The sequence below is a fragment of the Eleginops maclovinus genome, chromosome 18 (genome assembly GCF_036324505.1).
Source record: "Eleginops maclovinus isolate JMC-PN-2008 ecotype Puerto Natales chromosome 18, JC_Emac_rtc_rv5, whole genome shotgun sequence".
Classification (NCBI taxonomy): Eukaryota; Metazoa; Chordata; class Actinopteri; order Perciformes; family Eleginopidae; genus Eleginops; species Eleginops maclovinus.
The window spans coordinates 27603903-27630286 of record NC_086366.1 but is presented as its reverse complement, the minus strand read 5'-3'; the positions used below and the strand labels follow the sequence as shown (position 1 = coordinate 27630286).

The window sequence follows — 26384 nt, the reverse complement described above, 5'->3', positions numbered from 1 at the left end:
GTCATCAGAAAAGATATGAGGCGCTAACCATCCTTGAAGCAGCACCATCATTATTTTCATTTGGCATTATCGGTTGTAGTTGGGTTCCCTGGCAGACATGATGTGTTTAAAAAGAACTACAGTTGCTCAGAGATAGTGAAGACAGTGAGCAGTGTGGAGGCTGCAGGGAGATAAAGAAACACACACAGGCCTATTAGAGTCTGTCCAACTCAGCAACAGAAGAATTCAAGAGGAAGATGCTTTCTAGCTATTCAAAGGAAAAATGGAGCTAGAGACTGTTGGAGAAGACAGAAACATATGGAGAATTTCTCTGCCGATTCAGATAAATGAGGTTTATCAGCACTTCAGGTTACAGAGATTGTGAGGTACGAAGGCAAGGGGGGGGGGGGTTGAATTTTTAAAAGCAATTTCCTGAAGCTTGAGCTAAAACACGCAAAGATGATAAACTGTAATGAATACCTCAGAATGTGCAAATTAATCCAGTCCAGTTTTTTTTTATTTTAACCTGATGTTGTGGTCTTTGTCTGTGTTAATCTTGGGAGACATGTTTGTGTGTACTCCAACACAAAGCATGATAACACTTTTCGAGTTTTCAATTATGTTAATCATCAATTCTCTATTTATTTCACGCTAATTAAAAGTTTGTCCAGTGGGTTTTGCTGGACCATGTGCACAGCATTTCTATGAGTTCCTTCAGCCTGTTTGAAACTACCTCCACCAGTGCATGGTACTGCAACCACCCTGAAGGATGAAGCAAGGGCTTTAAAACAAAGAAATGAATGCTACTCTGTGTTAAAGTATTCAGTCACTCTATCACTCGCCGACAGATGTTAATCCAGTCACCTTAGCTTTCAGATCCTCTGTTTCAGTGCACTGACCAGCTGCTCTGGAAAATGGCCCACGTCCAGACAGAAGAAGAAGGGATTGCTTCAGCGGGTGAAGGCTGGACGGCCGACGCAGGGACTGTGTTAGTGTTGACTGAACTGCAGAGTTGCTGGGCAGACTTGGAGCAGACAGGAGCAGCTCGGAAATGTCTGAGTTCCTTCCCATGAAGCTGCAAGTCTGACAGGAGCCTCGAGGACCTCCCAGGGCAAGGCAGGCTCCCAGGAATGTGTTTGGGGCTGGAGCAGACTAGGAAGGAACTCAGGACAAATTGTGAGGGCACAGGCAATAATTACCACAGGGAAAAACACAGACAGACTGTTACAGAACAGGGTTCATCCTCCCATAGCACAGCTTAGTTTCATTAAGCTAGAACATGTAGTTTAAGCTCTGTACATGATATAAATTACATTTACACAAAATAGGTAGCAACAAACAAGTGTGACCTGAACAAAGTATAAGATCAGCCTCCGTTAAACAACTTATTTACATATTAAACACATTTTTAAAGCTGACTGAGGAAAGTCGGATGAATACACAGGAATTAAGTGTCAGAAATGTCCAAATAAAAGCATGCTTTTCAAAATAAACGCATCTTGAAAATAAATACACAGTTACAAGTGTTACAAAGGAAATATGAACAGAAATTAATTATTGGTGAAATACAAACATTTTAAAGTACACATTGGTTACATGTAGACAGATATATTTGAAGAGAGAACAGATGTGGTCATACTTCTAACAGCCCTGAAACACTGACACTACATCTGCAGTTTTTGGCTGTTTTAAAAATCGGTAGATGTGAAGGAAAAAAGGCAAATCAACAATAATTAATCAGATGTTATGAAATAAATAACTCCACAAATGATCTATTAGGTCCAAATTCCTTAAATAGAACGAAAAATCTCACTCTCCATCTCAGCCCCCCCCCCCCCCATCAACCAGCCTTGTTGTAACTGAAACTGTACAGGTTCATCTTAAATTCTCCTCGCTTGCACTGAGCTTTTTTATCTGCATCTTGAAAATGTGCATGAAAGAGGTGGATTGAAATACCCCCAGTGAATGATTTATAAAATAAGAACATTGTTTGGCCACAGGTTTCTTAAAATGAATAATTTGTTCTCTTTTCAAGGGTTTCTGTAAACTGAAATGGGTTTTGGATCTGTTTTCTGTTGAATATTTGGATAAATAATTGATGGATTTTTTTAAATGATCCTTAGTTGCAGAGTAGATACGTGAAGCACAGATGGAATGATGAAGTGTGTGATCAGACCCGGAGCTCCGGTTCTGTTTGAGGCTGCTGAGGCTGTGATTCAGACAGATTCAGAAATATCCTCCACCTCGGGGAGAAGCTGTGCTGCACCCTGCCCACACTGCTCCTCTGTCTTTGATCTGTTGGCTCTCCAGCTGCAGTCACAGCTGAATGTGGTCATGTGGCCCCAAGGCTAGCACAACACTGGGGAGAGCATCCCAAGCATCTTATCAAATATATGAACCTGATCCGAAACAGTGAGGGGGATCTCTGAGGAGTAGGGGAGATCTCTGACGAGTGAGGACACATGAGAACACGTCCCTTTGCTGTGAATCAGTTACTGATTGGACGCTGCAGCAGACTGTGATACATCGCAACATCTCTGCAGAGTACACAGATAACAGATCACACTCCGGTCTTTAAGATGCTTTTTTTTATGATCAGTTATTCCTTCCATTGACTTCTGTTATGGATACAACTACATTCAGAGAGAATAAAAGAGTTTCTGTTTAAAAACAAAACATTTCCATTTGTTTCTGTGATCACTTTACATTTCGTTGGGTTTAAAATGAGTTGCATCATTTCAAACGTTCCTGAAACATTTAAAGCCTTATAAATAATTTCCAGTGATCAAAAGAAAGCCCAATCTTATTTTGGGTTATTGAATAATGAATTCACATTCAGAATATCAATAAATACAGACGCAAATAATGAATAAATAATAGAACGTCATTCTGCCAGCAGGAAAGGTTTTTGTGCCTCAGAGCAGCACGGCATAAATACAGTATCAGTGTGTAGCTGCTGCTGTGGCCGTGATGACTGTGAGCACTCACACAACACACACACACACACACTCTGTCTGAAGTATCTACTCTTGTTAAAGGCGGCCCAAAACTGATCCAGCTGAGGTCATGTGACTCTGCAGAGAAAAGGACCTCTCCTTCTCTAAAACATACCAATGGCAGGGGCACTCAGAGAAGACGCACAGAGGGGAAACATCAGAATTTTAGAAACTATATTTCACCTGTTTTGTATTGGCGATTTAATTGAGGGCACTTACAGTGGCCTGCTCTCCGAAGCAGGATTTGTGTTACCGACGTAACTGCAGGTTAACTCCGTCATACGCTGCGGCTTCCCTTACTATGGTCGTTTGCAGGGCCGGTCCTGCGCTATTCTGGGCCCGGGAGCAAGAGAGAAATAAATGGTTAAAACTGCCAGAAGCAAACATTCAGGGTCTCTTTGTGCTGTTAAGTGAGACACACTCGGCGATACACTTAATGCAGGATCAGAGAGAAATCTTAATATTTATTTAAAACAATTATTTTTTTGGACCCCCCTCCAGACCGGTCCGGGTGCAATTGCTCCCGTTGCTACCCCTCCAGAACCGGCCCTGGTCGTTTGACATAGAAACGTAGAAACACACACCTAACCGGCTCAATATTGTGGGGTTATTGTGCTGTTTGTGTGTCACTGTGAAATAGCCAATAGTATTGAAGCCTTAAGGGCGCGGTTCAGTGACGTCATCGAGGCAGGAAAGGCAATACAGACTAGCTTGAGATCTGTGTGACGTTGACATCGTGCTCAGCCGAATAAACTCACTTGAATACAGTATATTTTAAGAGTATCTTTAGACAACATGACAAAGAGATCAACTATCAGAGCTCGGTGCATTCGTTGAAAAATAATCAGACCATCTTCACAACGATCTGACTCTAATTATATTTGCTGTAAACAGGTTTACTCTAATATAATCCCCCACAGCCTCAGTGATTGAGAGCCAGTTTCAGTCTGCAGCAGGGTGGGGGTGTGCCTCCACGGCTTCACTCACACTGACGGCCGCAGACTGAGCATTAGAAGTGAGATTTTGCCACAAAACGAACGTGACATACATATACAATGACTAGTTTTAATATATAAAAAACGTTTACAAAAGCACACACATCCGGACGATATGTGTTAGAGAGGAGAGGATGAAAATGACGGAACCAATATCCGCACATTAGATAACGCTTTGAAGAATTTTATTTTTTTGCATTTGGCAGATTAAACTTTGTTCCTATCCTGGATTATGTTTTTAACTCACGGCAGTTTAAAGTTAAACTTCTTGTTGTTGTCTCATATTATTGTTTACTCTCTGTCACTACCCGATCTGTACCGGAAACCCGATCGGTTCTGCGCATGTGCAAATAATCCGTTACTTCCTGTGTTTACTGAAGCAAGTCGAAGCAATTTATGGCACTTTTCTGGGATTTCAGTAAAATAATGTTATCTTTAGTTTGATTTGTTATAAAATAGTAGAGTTATATAGGTCCTTATTAAAATAAATACTTTCTCTCTTGTTTTGGTAAAGAACGTCTAAAATATGGAGCTCATTTTCTTCATTTAATAACAACATTTTGTTAGTTTAAAAACAATTTTTGCAATGTTTTTGTGTGTTATCCAGATAAGTGATCCCAATAAGTTTTCCTAAACGATTTAACTCTATATATTATTTTGGTCAATAAAGTTTTTTAAAACTTTAACACTTTTTCATCAGCGCCATAAATCAATATTTGCACAGAACTGGTCCGCTTTTTTGCATAGCTTTTGCATAAAGCATTTTTGGGCAAGAGGTCCTTCATTGGACAACTAAGAGAGAAAGGGGGGGACAGGGGGGAGGACATTGTTGAATTGTTCGGCTGGCTCGGGAATCGAACCGGCCTACTTGGCAGCGGTGACCGCATACAGGCTGCCAGCCCCTGATCGGGTTGTGACACTCTTCATTGGTAAAGTATGACGCTCCACTGTCCATGTTTGTGATTGGTTGTTGTAACTGTTTCTAACTCTGTCCGTTTAATATGAACGCGCTCGTGGAGCGGAGGAATCCGGGGTGGAGCTGACAACCAGCATCGTAGGACCGCTTATCGTGTTAGTTGGGTTATTGAAACCTGATAACGAGGATGTGTATAACCGGCTCTTTAGAACAGACCTCAGGACTACTCCACACACTCCCCCACCTGTGTGCATACTGACCCTCATTAACCCCTAAACTCCTTCGGTATATAAAGCGGTCCTGAAACTGTTTTTTGTATTCATCTTCCAGCCTGTTTCTGAGGTTGATCCCTTCTGGTTTTGTTAGCCTCTGCCGACCTGCTGCCAACCCTTGCTCCGAAGCTCTGAGAAACAGTTCCTCTCAGTTCCAACTACATCCCCTCAACTCAGGAACCGGCCAATAAAAGGTCCCCTATCAGCGATCATTTCCTGTATGTGAACCTGTATTTTATCGGCTGGAAACATTTAAAGAGTGATGTGACTAAATGACTGTGAATGCAACATTTAATTGATGGTTTTCAATCAATTACAGATAGCATCAAAGCGACTCATCTATGTAATGGGGTGCTTCACTGCCAATAATCCTTACTACAATCAAATGAAAACTTTCTTCTCCCCTACAATGAATGTTTGTTTTTTATTTATTTAATCTCCAATGTCTAGGTGGCAGTATTGTATTATTTGTGTTAGCATTGTTTAAAAAAGTGTAATACAGGACTCAAAACGGCATGTTTTTGTTTGGATTATAGATCATCTGCGCTATGTCCTGAATTTGGAATATTATGTTAATGTATCAATGTTCTCAGTCTTTGCCCATTAAGTTTACAACAGCAAAGGAAACACTGGATATTAGCTCATAGTAACTCGTGCGAAAAAACAAAATATACAAAATAAAGAAAAGGACAGAGCTGGACCATGCAGTGGAAACGTTGCATTGGTGACATGTGTGTGTACAAACAGCTGGAAAAGACTATAACATAACCATGGCATGTATTTGATTGGGCAAATATTCCAATGTTGATATGAAAGGATTCCACCAACACCAGATAATAACAACCTTGATTGATTTACTACCAAATAAGTCATTGGTTTGTTCCATTTAATGTGAAATGAACTACATTTTTGCTATATTTAAAAACCAACACTGCTACAAATTCAAAATCACTTTCATATAGGTCGGTTTTTATTTGTTCTGGATGTTTGTTTGTGTTCCCCCTGGTGTTCCAGCTGTACATCCTCATAGTGTCTAGCTGTTGGATTTGACCTTTCAGTGTTGGGGAGGCAGGTGGTATTCCACGAACATTAGAGCGTTTGTTAGAGAGGGAGGAGTAAGGATTAACAGCATGCAAAGAGAGGAGAGCTTCAGGGAATGAAGAGTAAACGTTGCCTATAGGGGGGGGCTGATAGAGAAACAAGACATTAAGTGTGTTATGAGAGCTCCAGGAGGGAGAGGAGGAATGCAGAGCAAGACTGGCACCTAGTGGAAGGACAGTCAGGCTGTGTCTGTTTTTTCTAACACAGCATATGTTTGAGCTTCAACACCTCTCATTTAAATCAGTCCTGCCTCTGTTAATTGAAATCACACATTAACAGGCCTACATGTTTATTAAATGTGTAATACCTTTGACCGAAAGTGCAATTTCCCAGTACACATGTTTGAAGCTTCAGACGTCATCAGTCACGTGACATTTTGTCATTCAACACAGGAACCGGCACAAAGGAATTGAAAAAGTGGACTTCATACCAACCGCTCATCTCTACCTTTTTCCATCTTCCTAGCAGGAGGCAGCCCGGCAGTACTCCAGCTCCAGTTTCTTTTCTGAAGTGGATAAACGGTCAGTAACAGCCTGATGTCTGAGAAATCCCTCCTGCACCACTCCATGTCTTTAACCTCTGACCTGGCTTCTATCTCTGCTTATATTGAGGAGAGCTTTCTGGAGATGGAGGTCAGGCAGAAACATATTCTGTGGGAGGAACTCCAAAATACTAAGTCAATAAATACATACAGTGGGGCAAAAAAGTATTTAGTCAGCCACCAATTGTGCAAGTTCTCCCATTTAAAAAGATGAGAGAGGCCTGTAATTTTTATCATAGGTATACCTCAACTATGAGAGACAGAATGAGAAAAAAAAATCCAGGAAATCACATTGTAGGATTTTTAATGAATTTATTTTCAAATGATTGTGGAAAAAAAGTATTTGGTCAATAACAAAAGTTCATCTCAATACTTTGTTATATACCCTTTGTTGGCAATGACAGAGGTCAAACGTTTTCTGTAAGTCTTCACAAGGTTTTCACACACTGTTGCTGGTATTTTGGCCCATTCCTCCATGCAGATCTCCTCTACAGCAGTGATGTTTTGGGGCTGTCGCTGGGAAACACGGACTTTCAACTCCCTCAAAGATTTTCTATGGGGTTGAGATCTGGAGACTGGCTAGGCCACTCCAGGACCTTGAAATGCTTCTTACGAAGCCACTCCTTCGTTGCCCTGGTGGTGTGTTTGGGATCATTGTCATGCTGAAAGACCCAGCCACGCTTCATCTTCAGTGCCCTTGCTGATGGAAGGAGGTTTTCACTCAAAATCTCACGATACATGGCCCCATTCATTCTTTCCTTTACACGGATCAGTCGTCCTGGTCCCTTTGCAGAAAAACAGCCCCAAAGCATGATGTTTCCACCCCCATGCTTCACAGTAGGTATGGTGTTCTTTGGATGCAACTCTGCATTCTTTCTCCTCCAAACACGACGAGTTGAGTTTTTACCAAAAAGTTCTATTTTGGTTTCATCTGACCATATGACATTCCCCAATCCTCTTCTGGATCATACAAATGCCCTCTAGCAAACTTCAGTCGGGCCTGGACATGTACTGGCTTAAGCAGGGGGACACGTCTGGAACTGCAGGATTTAAGTCCCTGGCGGCGTAGTGTGTTACTGATGGTAGCCTCTGTTACTTTGGTCCCAGCTCTCTGCAGGTCATTCACTAGGTCCCCCCGTGTGGTTCTGGGATTTTTGCTCACCGTTCTTGTGATCATTTTGACCCCACGGGGTGAGATCTTGTGTGGAGCCCCAGATCGAGGGAGATTAGCAGTGGTCTTGTATGTCTTCCATTTTCTAATAATTGCTCCCACAGTTGATTTCTTCACACCAAGCTGCTTACCTACCTATTGCAGATTCAGTTTTCCCAGCCTGGTGCAGGTCTACAATTTTGTCTCTGGTCTCCTTTGACAGCTCTTTGGTCTTGGCCATAGTGGAGTTTGGAGTATGACTGTTTGAGGTTGTGGACAGGTGTCTTTTATACTGATAACGAGTTCAAAAAGGTGCCATTAATACAAGGTAACGAGTGGAGGACAGAGGAGCCTCTTAAAGAAGAAGTTACAGGTCTGTGAGAGCCAGAAATCTTGCTTGTTTGTAGGTGACCAAATACTTATTTTACCGAGGAATTTACCAATTAATTCATTAAAAATCCTACAATGTGATTTCCTGGATTGTTTCCCCCATTCTGTCTCTCATAGTTGAGGTATACCTATGATAAAAATTACAGGCCTCTCTCATCTTTTTAAATGGGAGAACTTGCACAATTGGTGGCTGACTAAATACTTTTTTGCCCCACTGTATATATATTTTTTTAAAACCCTCATCTGTTTGTTCCTTGTCTTCATTAAACACATGAAGACGGTTCTCAGCCTCTCACGCTCCTCAGGGAGCAACGGAACTGGAGCGACGTGTTGATTGTCTCTCAGATTATTCCACATACTTCTCTTTTCATGGCTGCAGCTGAGTTCGTCTCAGACATCTTTTAGAGTTACTCTTTAGTTTTCTGAGATATTTCCAAATGTGTCATCATAATACTGCAGAGCTGCATTTAGACATTATAGAAGAATGTGATTATAATACACATTAGCCATGGTATTCACCAATGTACGGTATATGCTCATGGTTACTTGTACAATACTGTACTGTTGATTGTAGATTTAAAATATAATTGGGATTTAAGCATTGTTATAGCTTTTGCATCTCATTTTTGTATGTTAGGTAAACTGGTAATACTTAAAGCACCAACGTCTAACTCCCTTTGTTAAGTTCTAAGTTAACTGAGACTCTGAGTGAAACAGTGACACTGCTCGAAGTCTTACTCTAAGACTCTAATTTTCAAGTAAAGGATGGTGTATCTAACAAATTAACATCACTGATAATTTAAGACCAGTAATGGTGAACAACAAATTGTTATATACAGTACATATTTACACATACATCTATGTTACAGCTATTAATGTGGTTCAGACCTTTTTATTTCTGGATCATTGAGACTTCAAATACGTCTTTATTGACACAAACAATCAGCATGCCCAACACAACAAAAAAAATTCAATACAACAAATCATTTGTGAGGGAGAGGATGGTAATTGACTTTGCAAATCAAACAATTCATAACAGAAAACTGCTGATATCACCTTTATTTTTACTCTTAATCTTGAGAAAAACTAGAGATATGATATATAGTTGTATTTCTAAAACTCCTGCCAAACCAACACTAAGTTCATTCTGTCTTCTGTCATCGACTCGTAATAAACCAAAAAAGCCATTACATATTTCATTCAAATATACCAAACTCCAATATATCATAGACAAGTTTTCCTTCCTGAAAAGTTTTTTTTATATATATATATATATATATATATATATATATATATAAATATGTTTTATTTATTTGACAGCAAAGCTCTCAACATTCTGACAATATGTGTGTGTCCATAGTTCTGAGGCTGGACAGGTGGATGACTTTAAGTTGACTCGTTTCTCTTCAGAACGTCAGTCTGCTCAGCAGCAGTTACTGGCCTCCGGCGTCTGCTTCTCCCCCCCCAGCCACAGGGGGGCGCTGTTGATCTTGGCACTCTGGGCCCTGGCCTCTTTGGACTTCGCCTGCATCCCCGCTCCCTCAGTGGCCACGCGCTTGTGGATTTCGGAGGCCATGGTGAGGAAAGCCCTCTCCACGTTATCAGAGCTCTTTGCACTCGTCTCCAGGAAGGGGATCTTCAGAGAGGAGGCCAGGTCCTGCAGGGAGGCAGAGCAGAGCCGGGGGGGAGTGTAACACAGAGTACAAATCTGTTGATAGGATAAGTCATCAATAGTGAAAAAATACTCCATAATGATCTGCATTCATTATCCAACGTAAAACTTTCAGCACTAACTCATGTTTGACTGAGTACGCACCTACTCTGCAAATGAATCTCCTAAGTGTCCTTAGTTGCACAAGAAAAACACATTCACCAAGCACTGTGGGGATGGCCTGTCAATCACAGGGAGCCCACCCTGAGGCATTCTCTGCTTTATTTAACCATATAATTAATCTATTTAACTCTACAGGGAACATATTTTAATAAACATCATGCTGTATTGAAGACCATAAACTCAGTCGAAAAATGTTTACAACCAGAGGAGTTGCCCCCTGGTTGAGGTGAGAGAGAGAGCAGATTTAGCTTCATTTTTTTTCAGATCTGAGGGTTAGTGTGTCCTGTCATCTAATGTGCGAATCTATTGGGCATCTATTTGTGTAACATTACTAAGAGTGGCAAAAAAAAAATTAAAAATACAATTTAAGCAATAATTTCCCACATTCTATTCCAATTATAACCGTTAAATTCTGTTCAGTCTAACAGTGGTTAGGACCATGTCAAATTTGATGTTATTTTACAGGACAGTTTTAAAGAAATGCAAGGGGAAGTAAGCACAATATCCAATATAACAAATATCTAAGCTAATTTACTTTGTTACTCTACACTAAACTGAACGTTGTCAGCCCTATAAACTTTACATTTGACACTGCTAACAATGTGACCTTTCCTTTTATAAAGCATCCCATATAGTTTCTAGTGTTGAATGACCATTACGGCCTCAGGACTGTGGCAGGTGATGTAAGAGTGGTTCAATAGTCTCTGGAAGGAGCACTGAATGTGCTCCCTGCTCTGTGTGCAGTCATTACCTGCCCAGTGGAGAGGTCCACCACTTTCTTACTAATGAGGTCCGACTTGTTTCCCACGAGCAGCCTGGAGACGTTCTCACAGGCGTAGCGATTGATCTCTTCCAGCCACTGCTTGACGTTGTTAAAGGACTCCTGTGGAGAGATGAGAGAGAAAGAAGAGAAGGAGGGGAAGAAAAGTTAATATGTTATATACTCTCTCCTACTATGTGGAGGATGATGTGCCAGAAACAATCGCTGGCCTGCTCAGTGACGTCGTAGACGATGATAATGCCGTGAGCTCCCCTGTAGTAGCTGGAGGTGATGGTTCGAAACCTTTCCTGACCTGCTGTGTCCCACTGAGACACACACACACACACACACACACACATACACACACACACACACACACACACACACACACACACACACACACACACACACACACACACACACTCTCTTGTAAAAGATATGGCCAGGTTTAAAACATTAAAAAACAGGTTATCAACAGAACGTGTAGGACTAACAGTGATGATGTCACACCTTCGGCATGTATATATTGTTTTGCAGAGATGTACTGAAATGAGCACGTTAAGCAGCTAGCCCCTCCTGTATTGACAGCCTCTGGTATCTCAGGAGGAAGTTGCAGTACCTGTCACACAGTTTGCCATCAGTCCAACAGGAGAGGGAGGTAGAGCTGCACTGAGAGATGTCACGGGTCTGTGTACAATCTGCTATTTTGTTTATAAATGAAATCAAAAGGAGAAGAAGCCTGAATATGACTTCTTGTTTTGTCCTCGGACTTATTGTAGAAGAAAAAGTCCGGCAGCAGCAATACGAAGAAGTTCAGCGAGGTAGACGGCAGTTTTGCCCGGGTGTTATCAGCAGGTGGCTCAAAATGTAATGTTTTTACCCTGCTGTTTATGGCTTTTTCTGAATAAAAACAAATATATTCAAATTCTTTGAAAGGTGACCACGCCTGATAAACAATGTCTTACAATCTGAAGCTTCACTGTTTTCCCGTCCATGTCGATGGTCCTGATCTTGAAGTCCACTCCGATGGTGGAGATGTAGCTCTCAGTGTAGGTGTCATCCTAGGGGTGGGGTGGGGGGTTACTCATCAAGCAGTATCTCATTAGAAGTGTGTGTGTGGGTGTGTGTGTGTGTGTGTGTTTTACAGGCCTACCGCAAAGCGCAGCAGCAGACACGACTTTCCGACTCCAGAGTCACCGATTAGAAGAAGTTTGAACAAGTAGTCACTGTAGGAGGATACACACACACACACACACACACACACACACACACACACACACACACACACAGAATGTGACTCAGGAAGAGGAGTTGCTTATGTTTGTCAAAAGTGAAAATCTCTGTAGATAATAATAATAATAAATATTATAGTATTCATTATTTGTCGAGCTTTGTTAAACCATCTTAGTATTAGAGGATTTCAATCAGTAAAATATTTTATATATGACATACTAACTTTGAACAGTCTGAATATTTGTAGAAACTGTTTTGATATTAATATTGAGAGATTGTGGCAGATTTTGAAAAATAATATGTTATTACCAAAATAATCATGTGATAAAACTCTTGTACTTCTTGTGAAAGTTATGCAATAGAGCACAGTTGGTAGAACAGCCTTTAAGAACTACAATTCCCATGAGCAACAGGGGCCTAGCGATCCAACTGCTAGAATTGTCTGTGCAGAAATTGAACAAGATGTTGTTATCTGTAACTAAAAGCTGTGTATGCTCCTAGGTCAGTATTTTAAACGTAATATAAATACATTTTGGATAACGTTGGTGCCTGCCAACGCACTAGATTAAATTGCACAGCACAGTAACGCATCAACAAACATACAGAACGGCAGAGATCCCTGAACGCTGTCCAGGACAAAAACAAGCACCTGAATGCTCTCCTAACTTTCAGGTCAGCAGTCAGTCGGTGTGTACCTGGACACACAGCGTACAGGAAGAACACTTACTATTCAGGATTCATCATCGGTGAGGTGGCTCCTGGTGACACAACAAAATAATTGAATCCTGGGAAAACCGTCCGATTATGTCAGACTTCGTGAAGTGCTGTACTGTTTTCTATGAATGTGTGTGTGTGTGTGTGTGTGTGTGTGTGTGTGTGTGTGTGTGTGTGTGTGTGTGTGTGTGTGTGTGTGTGTGTGTGTGTGTGTGTGTGTGTGTGTGTGTGTGTGTGTTTGTCCTTTTGGAGGGCAAATGGCAGAATAAGCTGGAGCAACCGGCTGACTGATGAGCTGACTGGTTCAGAAGCATTATTTATTAATAAAGACCAGCTCAGGTTACACTGGGGACAGCACCTGGAACCAAGACGTTCACACACACACACACACACACACACACACACACACACACACACACACACACACACACACACACACACACACACACACACACAAACAACCCTAAGTCTAAAGTGAAATGTTTTTGTGCCTCCTCTCTTGACTGACAGCACCGACAGCGTGTCCTCTGTCGTGCGTCACTGGAGAGTCTGCCGCTCTGGTGGTTTGTTCTGGAACCATGCAGGAAACTGCCAATGAGAAAAAAACAGAAGGGTGCCAGCCAATGGTTTTACACACATATTTACTTATATTTATGAGATGTTCTGTATCTCATGAGTCATTGATCATAGGGATCTAATGGGGCCTCTTGGGGAAACTCTAAACACAAGACTGGAACATTATAACCTTACAGGCAACACAACACACTTTAGATTCACTTCAGTCATTTAACAGTTAGATATTTAAATTCCGACTCCATAGATGATCATCACCTAAAACCCCTCACTATACTCTCAACAAGGTTTTAAAAATCCTGATTGGATCAAATATGAGAGTCAGCTGAATTAGTATTGAGATGTATTGTGTGAAGAGAAATCAACGATGTTGTTTATTTGTGGATATACTTATTATCCATGTTATGCATGTTTCGTTGTGGAGTTCTTCCGGTTTATCCAAGTCTTCTATTTAGGGCTCTATAAATAAAGAACTTTGGCAGATATGTAATATTTAATGCAGCCAGACTATATTACAATGCAAGTGAAGACTTTCAAAGAGATTAGCCAGCACAGGCGGAGGAGTAAGATTTTTGTTTTTTTACAAAACATTTCGTTTTTCTTATCGTATAGGCTACAACTCCTGCGAGGTTTGGCAAGCAATAACCACTGGCGTCTACACAATGATAGTTTTGGATTATGGTTAGCGTAGTTTCTTTGGCTATCTGAAACTCATGGGCGTCAATAGAAATCAATAGGTGGAAAGACACAGCAATAGCAACATCTATAGTTCACATCCATAATATGTACATATTTTCCTTTAGTTACGTGCTGAAGTCCAGTGCTGTCAATGTAAACGTGCCCAAAGGGACCAACGGCATTGCTCAGAGGAAAATATATATTTGTTATAGGCTAAAGTTCAACCTGGTGACCAGACATCTCTGGTCATCCCTATGGAAAACCACATAGTTAACCAACCCTAATTATGAACGATATTTAAATTTCAAGCGTGACTCTCACTCGACCCCGGCTTGAGTTTCAATAAGCAGGATACATGTATTTATTATTCTTGCAAGAAAGGAAGTAATCATCACATACAAACATCAGAGGACAAACATCGTCACCAGATCTCAGACACACACATTCGGCATTCTTACGATTAGTTTAAACAGTATTTTCCCAACAGTGACAAACCAGAAGGAGTATGCCTTCCCAATCAGGAAGGCATACTCCTCTACTGGCAATTGGAAAGAAGGCTGCTTCCTGTTTTTAATGGATTCTTCCAACATTTAAAAGACCGGAATAAACATGCGCTAACATGGGGGGGGAAAGGGAATATGAGAGCCTTGAGAGTGAACCATGTCGTGTGATATATTTGACATAGTCCGAGTAAGTTGATTCTTTGCAATATAAGTTACAGTTAGGTCCATATATATTTTGACACTGAAACAAGTTTAGTTTGTTTACCTGTTTACTGAAACATATTCCCATTATAGTTAGATAATGGACATGGACAGAAAGTGCAGACTCTCAGCTTTCATTTGAGTGTATCCACATTCAAATTGGATGAAGGGTTTAGGAGTTTCAGCTCCTTAACATGTGCCACCCTCTTTTAAAAGGGACCAAAAGTAATTGGACAATTGACTCAAAGGCTATTTCATGGGCAGGTGAGGGCAAGTCATTGAGTTCAAGACTTCAGTCAGTCATTGCCAGCAAACGGTTTTCAACCAAGTATTAGAAATGAACATTTTATTTTCAGTTATTCAATTTTTCCAATTACTTTTGAGCCCCTGAAATGAAGGGATTGTTTTTTAAAAATGCTTTAGTTCCTCACATTTTTATGCAATCTTTTTGTTCAACCCACTGAATTAAAGCTGAAAGTCTGCACTTCAACTGCATCTGAATTATTTCATTTAAAATCCATTGTGGTAATGTACAGAACCAAAATTAGCAATACTTTGTCTCTGTCCAAATAATTATGGACCTAACTGTAAGTACATTGATAATAGCAGGTATAACGTAGCGTACCAAACAGTTGCCAAATATCACTGAGTGTCACTTTAACCCTCACTAAGAGAATTGATTGTTTTCTTTTTCTTTCCTCTTGGTGACTTGGTGTCACACACATACACACACACACACACACACACACACACACACACACACACACACACACACACACACACACACACACACACACACACACACACACACACACACACATACCCACCAGTGCCCTGATCTGGAGTTTTGTCCACAGACGGTCCATCTGGCTGGTTGTTCTTCTAGTGAGAGGCGAGTTGTTGTTGTTGTTGTTGTTGTTGTTGTTGTTGTTGTTGTTGTTGTTGTTGTCTCAGAGGTCAGTGTGAAAGCATGGTGTCAATATGATATGATCAATGCCTTAATAATGGAATAATGGAAACGTGTATCCTCAGTGTGTAGCAACAGAGTAAAGGCTATCGTCACACATATATTAGGTGATATGTATTCAACTGTACTTGGACTTTGATTGACGTTCAACTGATATACATTTTTAAAACCTTCTGAGGTTTTCACACTCAGACATTAATAAATAATACATGGGTAAACACTGTCATTTACAGATAATGACTGTCGGCATAAACTCATTTTACTAACTTAAAATATGGTTGATGTTAGTTGAGGGAAGAATAGATGGAATACATTTATCTAACCTGGCCCAAGACACATTTCTAAATGCACCACATAGTTGGGTTTTCAATACTTCTACAAAAACTCCCTATACTGAGGAAAATGTAATATATTTGTGTCATATGGTCACAAAAACATGAGATTCAAAGTTCAAAGGTTTACTGTCACACATATATACTACGGTGTAATTATGCACTATATGAAAAACTTAGATCGCAGTTTCCAGACATAAAAGAATAAATATAAAAAAACAAATAAACATAATATAGAATCTATATATAATATGATTGAATGTAAAGAATCAAATTGACCTAACTTAAAGAAAAAAATCACAATCTGATCCTCTCCTTATACCTTTCGGTCCAGATGCTAGATGTGCACTTTACTGCCATCCACATTTCCTTTCTCCTTATTTCATTTCATCTTATCGCCCTGTTTCTTCTTTTAATTTAATTTCCTCTCTTCTTTTTTTTTCTTAAACTTTTCTGGACTTCTCAAACTACCTTTTTTTCATTTTTGCTTCATCTCCTTTCCTTTATTTTATTTTTCTTCCTTCCTTCCTTCCTTCCTTCCTTCCTTCCTTCCTTCCTTCCTTCCTTCCTTCCTTCCTTCCTTCCTTCCTTCCTTCCTTCCTTCCTTCCTTCCTTCCTTCCTTCCTTCCTTCCTTCCTTCCTTCCTTCCTTCCTTTCATTGACTCTTTTTCCTGTGTGTCTACTCCTCTCTCCTTCGCTTTAAAAACTAGTCAAAGCTCAAAGATAAAGCAATGCAGTCATATTCACTGCTGATTCCCGTGTGTGACCCCCTGGTCACGGGAGCGAGAAAAGAGCAGGGGATTGTGGGATATGCGATGGCTGAGCAGCTGTGATGGGGTCAGGGGTCGGCAGCCCTGGCGACGGACTGTTGCCAGGGCAGAGGCGGCGGCGCGGTGGTTGCCAGGGCAGGGCAGGCTTTGTGATGCTTCTGATGGAGCATGGAGGTGGGAAAACTGGGGGAAGGGACCGGGAGAAAGAGAAGAAATAACAAGAAGAAAAAGAGACGAACAAAGACAGAGGGTTAGAAAGCAAGAGGAAGGGTGGGAAATGAGAAAAGATGCTACTGCTTTCTTTGGACCTGGGGAGGGTCTGTGGCTTTCAAGGACTTGAATATCTTGTAATAGCTAAATTCTTATTCTGAGGTAAGATTACAGAAGCATGTTTTCGACTGATTTTAGAAAAAAATCCTTAAAGCCAAACCTTAAACGAGATAGGATAGGAATTTAGACCTATGAGATTCTGTAACAACGACTGAGGACCCTAAATGATCTGACCAATGAAACAGAATTATTTTTCACCCACCAACACACAACAGAGCACTGAGGGGGTCAATATGTGTGTGTGTGTGTGTGTGTGTGTGTGTGTGTGTGTGTGTGTGTGTGTGTGTGTGTGTGTGCGTGCGCGCGCGCCTGTGTGCGTGCGTGCGTGTGTGTGTGGGTCAGTAGATGGAGTTAAACCGGTCATTGTTCCCACCAGTGTGTGTCCCCAGAGACCTGAGGGAGCGGGGATAAATAGGTGCTGTTCACTATTCACCCTAATTTTACCACGCTCCCTGGCTTCTGCATATATACGTGATTGTTTGTCAGCCAGTGTGTGTGTGTGTGTGTGTGTGTGTGTGTGTGTGTGTGTGTGTGTGTGTGTGTGTGTGTGTGTGTTTGTGTGTGTGTGTGTGTGTGTGTGTGCCTTTCAAAGACGTAGTGTTGCCTCTGCAAGAGTGTGTCTATAACTTGAAACCATCAAAATAAATACTGATCATTTGAATCAGTTTATTGTTTTGTTTACTGAATTCCAGATCAGATCAGATCCAAAAACCAAAGATGATTCAATTAAATAGGATTAAATAATTATGATTAAAAAAAACTCTGAATGGCCAGGGAGACTGATTACATGTTTCAGAAACTGAACCAAAATCAGACTGATAAAGAAGTAAAATCCCAAATGGAACACACTTAAGCATGTCTGTGTGTTTGTGTGTGTATGTGGGCACTCCTGGTAAAGATGTATGTGGAGTCACTTCAACCCATTGCTCTTTTCCCAGTGTGTGTGTGTGTGTGTGTGTGTGTGTGTGTGTGTGTGTGTGTGTGTGTGTGTGTGTGTGTGTGTGTGTGTGTGTGTGTGTGTGTGTGTGTGTGTGTGTGTGTGTGTGTGTGTGTGTGTGTGTGTGTGTGTGCCCTGAGGCCAATTAGGAGACAGATAATTAACCTCATTGAGAATGATGTTGAATGGAGGCCTTATTGTAGAGAGAAGGAGCTGAATATGTGTAAGTGTAAACATGTTATACCAGTCTGTCTGTTCTTAATAATTGTATTTAATTAAAACAACTGGACTGAAGCTGTGGCTCTGTTTGTTGGTTTGATACAGGAACAGAAATGATTTAACACTGTCGGATCATTGAGGGGGAAAAAAGACTTTTATTTTTGATAAACTAATAAACGAGGAGAGCAGGATGGATATTCTGCTGCCTTTCAAAAAGAGATAAATGTGATCTAACTTGAGGTACCACTGAACGAATGTTATCGAAGTTCAAACACACACACACACACACACACACACACACACACACACACACACACACACACACACACACACACACACACACATCTGAAGAGGTTTCACAAACCTCTTGGATTAAATGTTTCAATTAGATAAAGATCATTCAATCAGGTAAGGTTTATATGTTATTAATTATCAACTCTGTGATTCTCTGATTGTAGAGTGGATGTGTTTCTGTTGCTGGGAACCTTACTCTTCTCGGTCTCAGGTTTTCCCTCGCTGGGTGTCAGTGGATTGCTTCTTTATTTCCCCTTCTGTTGTTTTCCTCCTCTCTGTATCCATGTGTAAATCTGTCTCTGTGGATGTTTCCCTTTTTTTCTCTTTCAGTCTGTTGTTGAATGTAACCCCACCCTCGCTCTCCCGCTTTTCTCTCTCTCCAGTGACAGCTGGCCTCTGCTTTCCCGCCAACAGGCCAGCTGTCCCTATAACCAGAGGTATTTGAAAAGCAAGTGTGTGTGTGTGTGTGTGTGTGTGTGTGTGTGTGTGTGTGTGTGTGTGTGTGTGTGTGTGTGTGTGTGTGTGTGTGTGTGTGTGTGTGTGTGTGTGTGTGTGTGTGTGTGTGTGTTTGTTTCACATGACAGGCAGTGTCTTTTTGTCCGTCTATGTTTCTCTCTCTCACTCACACTCACATCTAGTAAAAGGATGAGCCCTGGGCCAGGGAAAAAACATTACACCTACTTGTGTGTGCGTATTCCATTGCTTTACTATGTGGCCATTCCTCCTTCATTCCATGTGGGATCCTCTCAGTTTCTTCGCTTTGACTGGATTTGGTATAGGTAGCCTTCGCCTATTTGATCTGAACGGCCATTATTTGCCTGTATTGAACTGTTCCAAACCCACAGTGTTTTCTTGAATCAGACTGTACTCATTCTCTCCCTTGGTGTGATCAGAGCAATGAAATCATACACCAGTTTAAACAGAAACCACCAAGACCCTAGAGGAGGTGATCTCAGTCTGGTCAGAAAGTCATTCTGGAGCTGTTCCTCTGTGGTGGGAACATGATCTGACCATTATCTGAACTATACACTTTGATATCACCCATTGGTTTGTGGAGTTTGTAGCCTTCCCATTCTGGTTTAGGTGGTCCTAATCTTGTTTTTTTGCAAACAGAACTGATACTCACACCCTGTTCCTGGTCCCTCTCAGGCGGGAAAAACATTAAAGAATTCTCCAGGAGAGCAACTGAGAAAAGATCCCTCTTCCAGGAGGAATAGACATGCAATAGATGTTTTGTGTACAGCGATAAAAACTGGATAAAATAACAACATAGATATCAATATGACAAAAATGAATGAAGGCAAAGGGTGAACCAAGGGTTATAGGAGAGCACCCAGACCTGACCACTCTGTGGTAGCATCCTGACATGAACAGGCTACCCCTGCCTGAAGCTGCTGTGTTTGCTAGTTTACTTTACATTGGATCACATTTTAAAAAACGAATCTGAAAACTGGGGAAATATTGATTGGGACAATAGGCTTGTCAGGAAGATGTCCTGTAGTACTGGATACTCAATCCAGTGAAAAGTAGCATCATTTCTTTGTAGACTTCTATAGAACCAGGATTTCAACCACCTTGACTGGATATCAGTGAGACTGCAGGTTTGCTCCACTCTTCAGAACAAACCGTTGCTGCTTGGATCCAACTACAAGACATGCTTTCTGGGATAAAAAGTCGCAAGGACCTCTGAAAAGACACTGACTGCAGCTTTTTTTATTCAAATAATCATAACTCAACAGACATAATGGATTGTGTCAAATGTGACACCAACTATACTACTGCAAAAGGTTTTGAGGTTTTAAGTGTCCTTACTCTTAAAAACTAACCCTGATGCATACATGAACACACGCACACACACACACACACACACACACACACACACGCACGCACACACACACACACACACACACACACACACACACACACACACACACACACACACACACACACACACTGATACTGATACAGCCAACAGCAAACCACAAACAGAGATCTGGCAGTACACCGTAACTGACGGCAGCTGTGTTCGTTAACCCCTCTTTGCTCAAATATTACCACACAGCTTACCACACTCACACATAGACACACACACACACACACACACACACACACACACACACACACACACACACACACACACACACACACATGCAGAGGAAGCCTTGTAACACCCGTTTTGTCTCATTAACTGCTCAGATTATAAATGTGAGGCAATGGATGTGGTCACAGCAGCTTGCTCGCTTATCAACACCACAGGTTGACACACCAATACCCACACACAACACATACAAACACACACACACACACACACACATACATGTACACTCAATTAGTTGAGCTGGTTTATGTCAGTGTCAGACACATAAAAACACAGACACAGCATACAAGGTTGTGTGCGTGTGTGTGTGTGTGTGTGTGTGTGTGTGTGTGTGTGTGTGTGTGTGTGTGTGTGTGTGTGTGTGTGTGTGTGTGTGTGTGTATGTGTGTTTGTTTTTATGTCTGTCATCTAGATTTGTAGGTGCACCAGACCTTCACTGAAGAAACACACATACACACACACACACACACACACACACACACACACACACCTGGCCTCTGGCTCTCTTCCTGTAGTAATTATGTCACGGTGTGTTTGGTCTGCAGACCTGTTGACAGGAGACACGTTTCACTGTGAACACACAGACACACAAAGGCACTGTTGCTTTTGTGGTGTTCTATTTACCTGTGTGTTTGTGTAAAAGCAGAGAGAACAGTTGGAAAATGTTTGTGTGTTCATGTTTTCTTTCCCGTCAGATGATGTTGATAATGTGTCCTGTCAGAGACAACCGGCAGAGAGAAGCTTCACACTGATCTTCACTCCAACAAACACAGAAACACTTCTGTTCCAACTGAGACATCACAATTTGTGACAGCCGCCATGATGCCTCACACTGACACACAGCTCCTTTAAACTCTGTTTCAAGACACTTAAACATGTTGAAGAAATGGAACAATATTTCAGTCAGTTGTGGCCTGTAAAGATTGAAAGGAATAATAAAGTGTGTTGCTGGTGCAGACTACAGAGCCCAGCTTTTACTGTTTTATAACCCTCACATGTTGGCACCATGGCTAGGGGGGAACAAGATGAGTCAAAGAATATATTGGCGTGCAAATTACATTACACTGCAAATAGGTCACACGAGAAAAAACTGCCCTTGGGGAGTAAAGGTCTTCTGAAGGTCAAACACCTTGTTGTGAAAACACCATATTGTCACAGGATACAGTAAGTGTGTTCTCAGGGACCTGATTTTGTACACATTTTTCGACGCTTGGCTGACGTATAAGAGTTACTGCAAAGATTTTTTTTTTAATTGATAAAGTGCAACAGAAAAAGGTTTAAGACCTACATGAGTCGGGTCATTTTATGCAACGTTTGGATGGAAACTTGGCTTATGATGTTTAATATGCCGATAGTTTAAAAAAAGCAGCCTGACTGCTTACTGTAAACCCTGATTTACTACAGTCCACGTCTTTATTTTTTGTTTAAGTTTTGATTCATTTCTTCTCATAGAGTAGATATTCATACATAATGAAATAGTTTTTGCCAATAATCCATTTTTAGAATAAAACATTTTTTTTTAAATGTTTTAAAATAAAATAAAGACACAACAGAAACCCCTCCCAAAAGGAATGGCTCAGAGAGAGTCAACATCCTTTTCAAAGACTGTCAAAAACGTTTAAAGACATCACCTTCCAAAATCGTAAGCAAATCTATATTTTTTTCTCAGATACACTTTTAATGTTGTACACCTTTTGAATATAAAAGGTAGTGATCCCATACCTGTCTACATTTCCCTTTACCGTTGTTCATTTCAGCTATCAAATACTCTGTCATAAGTTGAATCCATTCTTTTAGTTCTGGTTTTCTTGCTGTTTTCCAGTTGCGCAGAACAAGTCTTGCTGCAGACATACAGCCCGCCAGGTCCTTTTTCTCGAGCACATGTAATGGTACTGATGGAAACATCAGAGGAGCTGCAAGTAAAACTTCTCCCTTACCACCAACAACTGAGTCTCTTCTTATTCTTTCCTCTGACCTTTTCTAACACAATAAAACATGGAAACATTGACCGCACTTGTTGGATAAACGGGGTCGGTGGAGGCCGGGCGTCGAAACAGACGGAACAATAGCAGCAGAGAGGGAGCCGCTCAGCGCTCTCACACTATTGGTTTGTATTGTACAAAAAGAGGGCAAGAATTCCAAAGGGAATTGTTGTTTGTTATGTTAATGACTCTGTTAGAGATGGCTGGTTGGCTGCATCCATAAACACACCCTTATTTCTCGTTCATGCAGCTGATGACACTACACTGTATATTCAAAAGCAGTGTATTGTTTCAAAGAAGCAGGCAGGGCAAAACATGTGCAATGGTTTGCTAGACTTTGCTCCTCTAGCTCCGGACAGAGGTAGTATTTTGCAACCTCTATAATAAACAGTTTATAAGGTTAATAACTCAGCAACCACCTCTTAACCACCTCTTGGGGGAGGTTTCTATACATTATTTTTGAGTCATTAACACATTACAACAAATACAACACAAACAACATATAGGTCACCAGAGGCATTACAATACATGAATATGTTCACAGCAATTAGTCCAGTGCCATGGGGCACTGTCCCTCAAAACGGGTTCACAACAAATGTGTGTGCATTCCAGTCCAGCATCAGAGGTGAGTAGACACATCGCACACAGGAAACCAGGAAGAAGACCACAGATCCCCTGTACCAGAAAAATATCCACGTATTGTGTAACAAACATCTTCATGTGAAAGACCCTTTTGGACCAGTAATTGTCAAATGTATCACTACAGAGTCTAAAAGAAAAAGTCAGTTTTATTTCACACGCCATTTTTTGTAACTGCTTTTTTGCCAGGTATCAGTAATATTTTAAGAAGAAACTTGTCCTGAACATTATTTTCGACAAAATTCGACAGGTATATTACCTAAATATATCTCGGTGAAACTGTTATCCAATTCAAAGTCCAGCATTGCATTTATTTCTGTTATTATTGTAGGATTGGAAAACTAGACAATTCCAGAACATTATTGTTTCTTTTAATACGCTCTTCGGATCAGAATCAGAATCAGAATCAGAATCAGAATCCCTTTATTATCAATGATATGAAGTGCATGGAGACAAAGGGGATGTAGTCAGTGCAGTGCAGGTACTCTTCAAACCACTTCAGACATGTGTCACATAGCATCTGAAGGGGAAACTGAATGCAACAATAAACAGGGAGATGACCTTTGACCTCTGGTCTCATAGGGTCCTGGTCTACAGCCACGGTTCCCTCTGTAGCAGGGGGGGAATCTGAAGCAAGTTCTGCTTCATGAGCATTCGTTTTTCAATATTGAAGTCATTACAAACTTTCAGTAACTTGTATTACTAGTGTTTACTGTTACTAACTATACAGACCCCCATCGCCTCAGAATCAACATTTGTCATCAGTCCCGCAGCGGCACATGTCCAGTGTTCCAACACAACGTGGCATAGCAGGTTACAAAAGGCATGCAATAATGAAGAGTAAGGTAACCCAGTACACAACCTGTACTGTGACTATCTACTATAACATCACTAGAGAGTAGGCCGCTAACAGCTGAAGGAAAGACACACACACACACACACACACACACACACACACACACACACACACACACACACACACACACACACACACACACACACACACACACACACACACACACACACACACACACACACACACACACACACATACACACACAGCTGCTGAGGAGACTGGTCTCATTTAGCACCAAACAGCACCACTCATACCCTGACCCGGTGTGTGTGTGTGTGTGTGTTTTACATCACACTGTATCAGCAGACTGGGGCTGTCTGAAGGGAACAAGGTCCCGTCTGTCCTACACACACCTTAGTAACAGTTGAGGCAGTTAACAGTTTGCCATGGGAGGTTTGTGTTTATTCCTGTGTGTGTGTGTTTGTGTGTGTCATGTTTAAGAGATGAGGCTGGCATTTGTCCTCAGAAACATTTGTAGTGAACATTTGAGTGTCTGCGCAGCATCCTCTGCTCTGCACGCTCATACATCTGTAATTGCACTCAAAGCTGCATAATGTTGACCTTTTTTAATTGAATAAATAGTAATAAATGCATAAATTACAATTGAATGTATGCAGCTATGACTGGGACTGCCCATTGTTGAAAGCTTGAATTTGACTAAAGTCCATTTGTCGAGCAGTCAGGTAACCCAGAAACACCGGTATAATGATTAGCCATATGTGCTTCTGTTTGTTGCAGGGAGGGAGTGTGTCTTCAGCACAATTCCCTTCGAAGCAGTCTGATTGTTTTGGGGAAAATGGGCTCTCAGACTAATTGACTTTTGGCCCAGTTGGGGTGTCGGAGTAATGGGCTAATCTGACTGGTTTAGGTTTAGATACCGGGGGAAACACACAGGCTCCAGACAGCATTCAGTGGTCTGGCAAATGGCAGGAAGTGAAGATATCAGTGCCGGCCCGAGCCTTTAGGGGACCCTAAGCAGAATTTGATTTTGATTTAGCCCCCCAAACACACACCGCCACCACGCGGAGTAAAAAAAAAAAAAAATGCTCAACCTCACAGCATTAAATTCCAACATCACTGTATGTTAACAGGATTTAATATCTTCAGTCTGTTGATTAATACACACCATAATCGGCTCCCAAATATAATAATTAGATATCTGTTGACTCTAGTTTTATATTTGTTTTATTCCCAACTGTGCCAACTACTGAAAGAATAAACCATGTGTTGAACATGTTGTAAGAATAAAACACTGAGTCAGCTTCACTGTGCAAGATAATCTTTTTGTTGTTTGTCACAACATGAAAAGGATTCTGCAGATCCTCCGTCCCACGGGTTTTTAAGGCGATTTCTAAGCGATGTGATAAAATAGTGTGCGGATTATGTCCAAGGGATTTGATGAAAGGAAGTCTTTATTAACCAGATGCCCTGTAGGCTTGCTGCTCACTATGCTGTTGCATCATAGTGAGCAGCTGGCACCAAATGGCCTGCGTGTGTGTTTGTGTGTGACACGTTGCCAGATTCCAGGAAACAGGAAACTGACTGGCGGGAAAATTATAGCAACAGGGGGTCCACTCTTTTGTCAAAACATAATTCACTGGACGCTGTTAACACCCTGTTGAACTCCCCCTCCCCCACCACCACCACACCCCACATCCCATCCAATATACACACATTCACACACTCATCCTTCCAGGAAGCAGAGCCAGCTGCGGCTTCCCTCCTCGAGAGTGAACTGAAGAGTCAGGGATTCCTTATGGTGGAGAAAGAGAGAGTGATCAAACGGTTAGCTGTGTGTGTGTGTGTGTGTGTGTGTGTGTGTGTGTGTGTGTGTGTGTGTGTGTGTGTGTGTGTGTGTGTGTGTGTGTGTGTGTGTGTGTGTGTGTGTGTGTGTGTGTGTGTGTGTGTGTGTGTGTGTGTGTGTGTGTGTGTGTGTGTGTGTGTGTGTGTGTGTGTGTGTGTGTGCTTGTGTGGGGGTTAAATCCAGTTGGTCAGTTGGAAGGATATAAGGATATAAGGAGCCATACGGCCTGATGGAGGATCAGAGTGAGTGAATGAGAGTCTGTAGGCCTGATGATGGGAATAAGCAGAGGTGGGAGAAGTACTCCAATCTTGTACTTCAGT

At 41.3% G+C, this 26384-nt stretch overlaps 1 protein-coding gene across 2 annotated transcripts; it reads right to left on the bottom strand.

Annotated features, from left to right (window-relative positions):
* Window positions 1-9613: 9613 nt before the first annotated feature.
* Window positions 9614-13128, bottom strand: LOC134880095 (ras-related protein ORAB-1-like). 2 transcript variants are annotated; one of them, XM_063906807.1, is made up of 6 exons: window positions 12895-13118; window positions 12088-12160; window positions 11900-11995; window positions 11165-11260; window positions 10926-11057; window positions 9614-9997 (listed from the first exon to the last, which is right to left on the bottom strand). In XM_063906807.1, the coding sequence occupies exons 1-6, from the start codon at window positions 12909-12911 to the stop codon at window positions 9764-9766; spliced, it is 648 nt and encodes a 215-aa protein (XP_063762877.1). In that variant the 5' UTR covers window positions 12912-13118; the 3' UTR covers window positions 9614-9763. The 2 variants fall into 2 exon arrangements, with proteins under 2 accessions (XP_063762877.1, XP_063762878.1); XM_063906808.1 differs by lacking the exon at window positions 11165-11260 and having other exon boundaries at window positions 12895-13128.
* Window positions 13129-26384: the final 13256 nt, after the last annotated feature.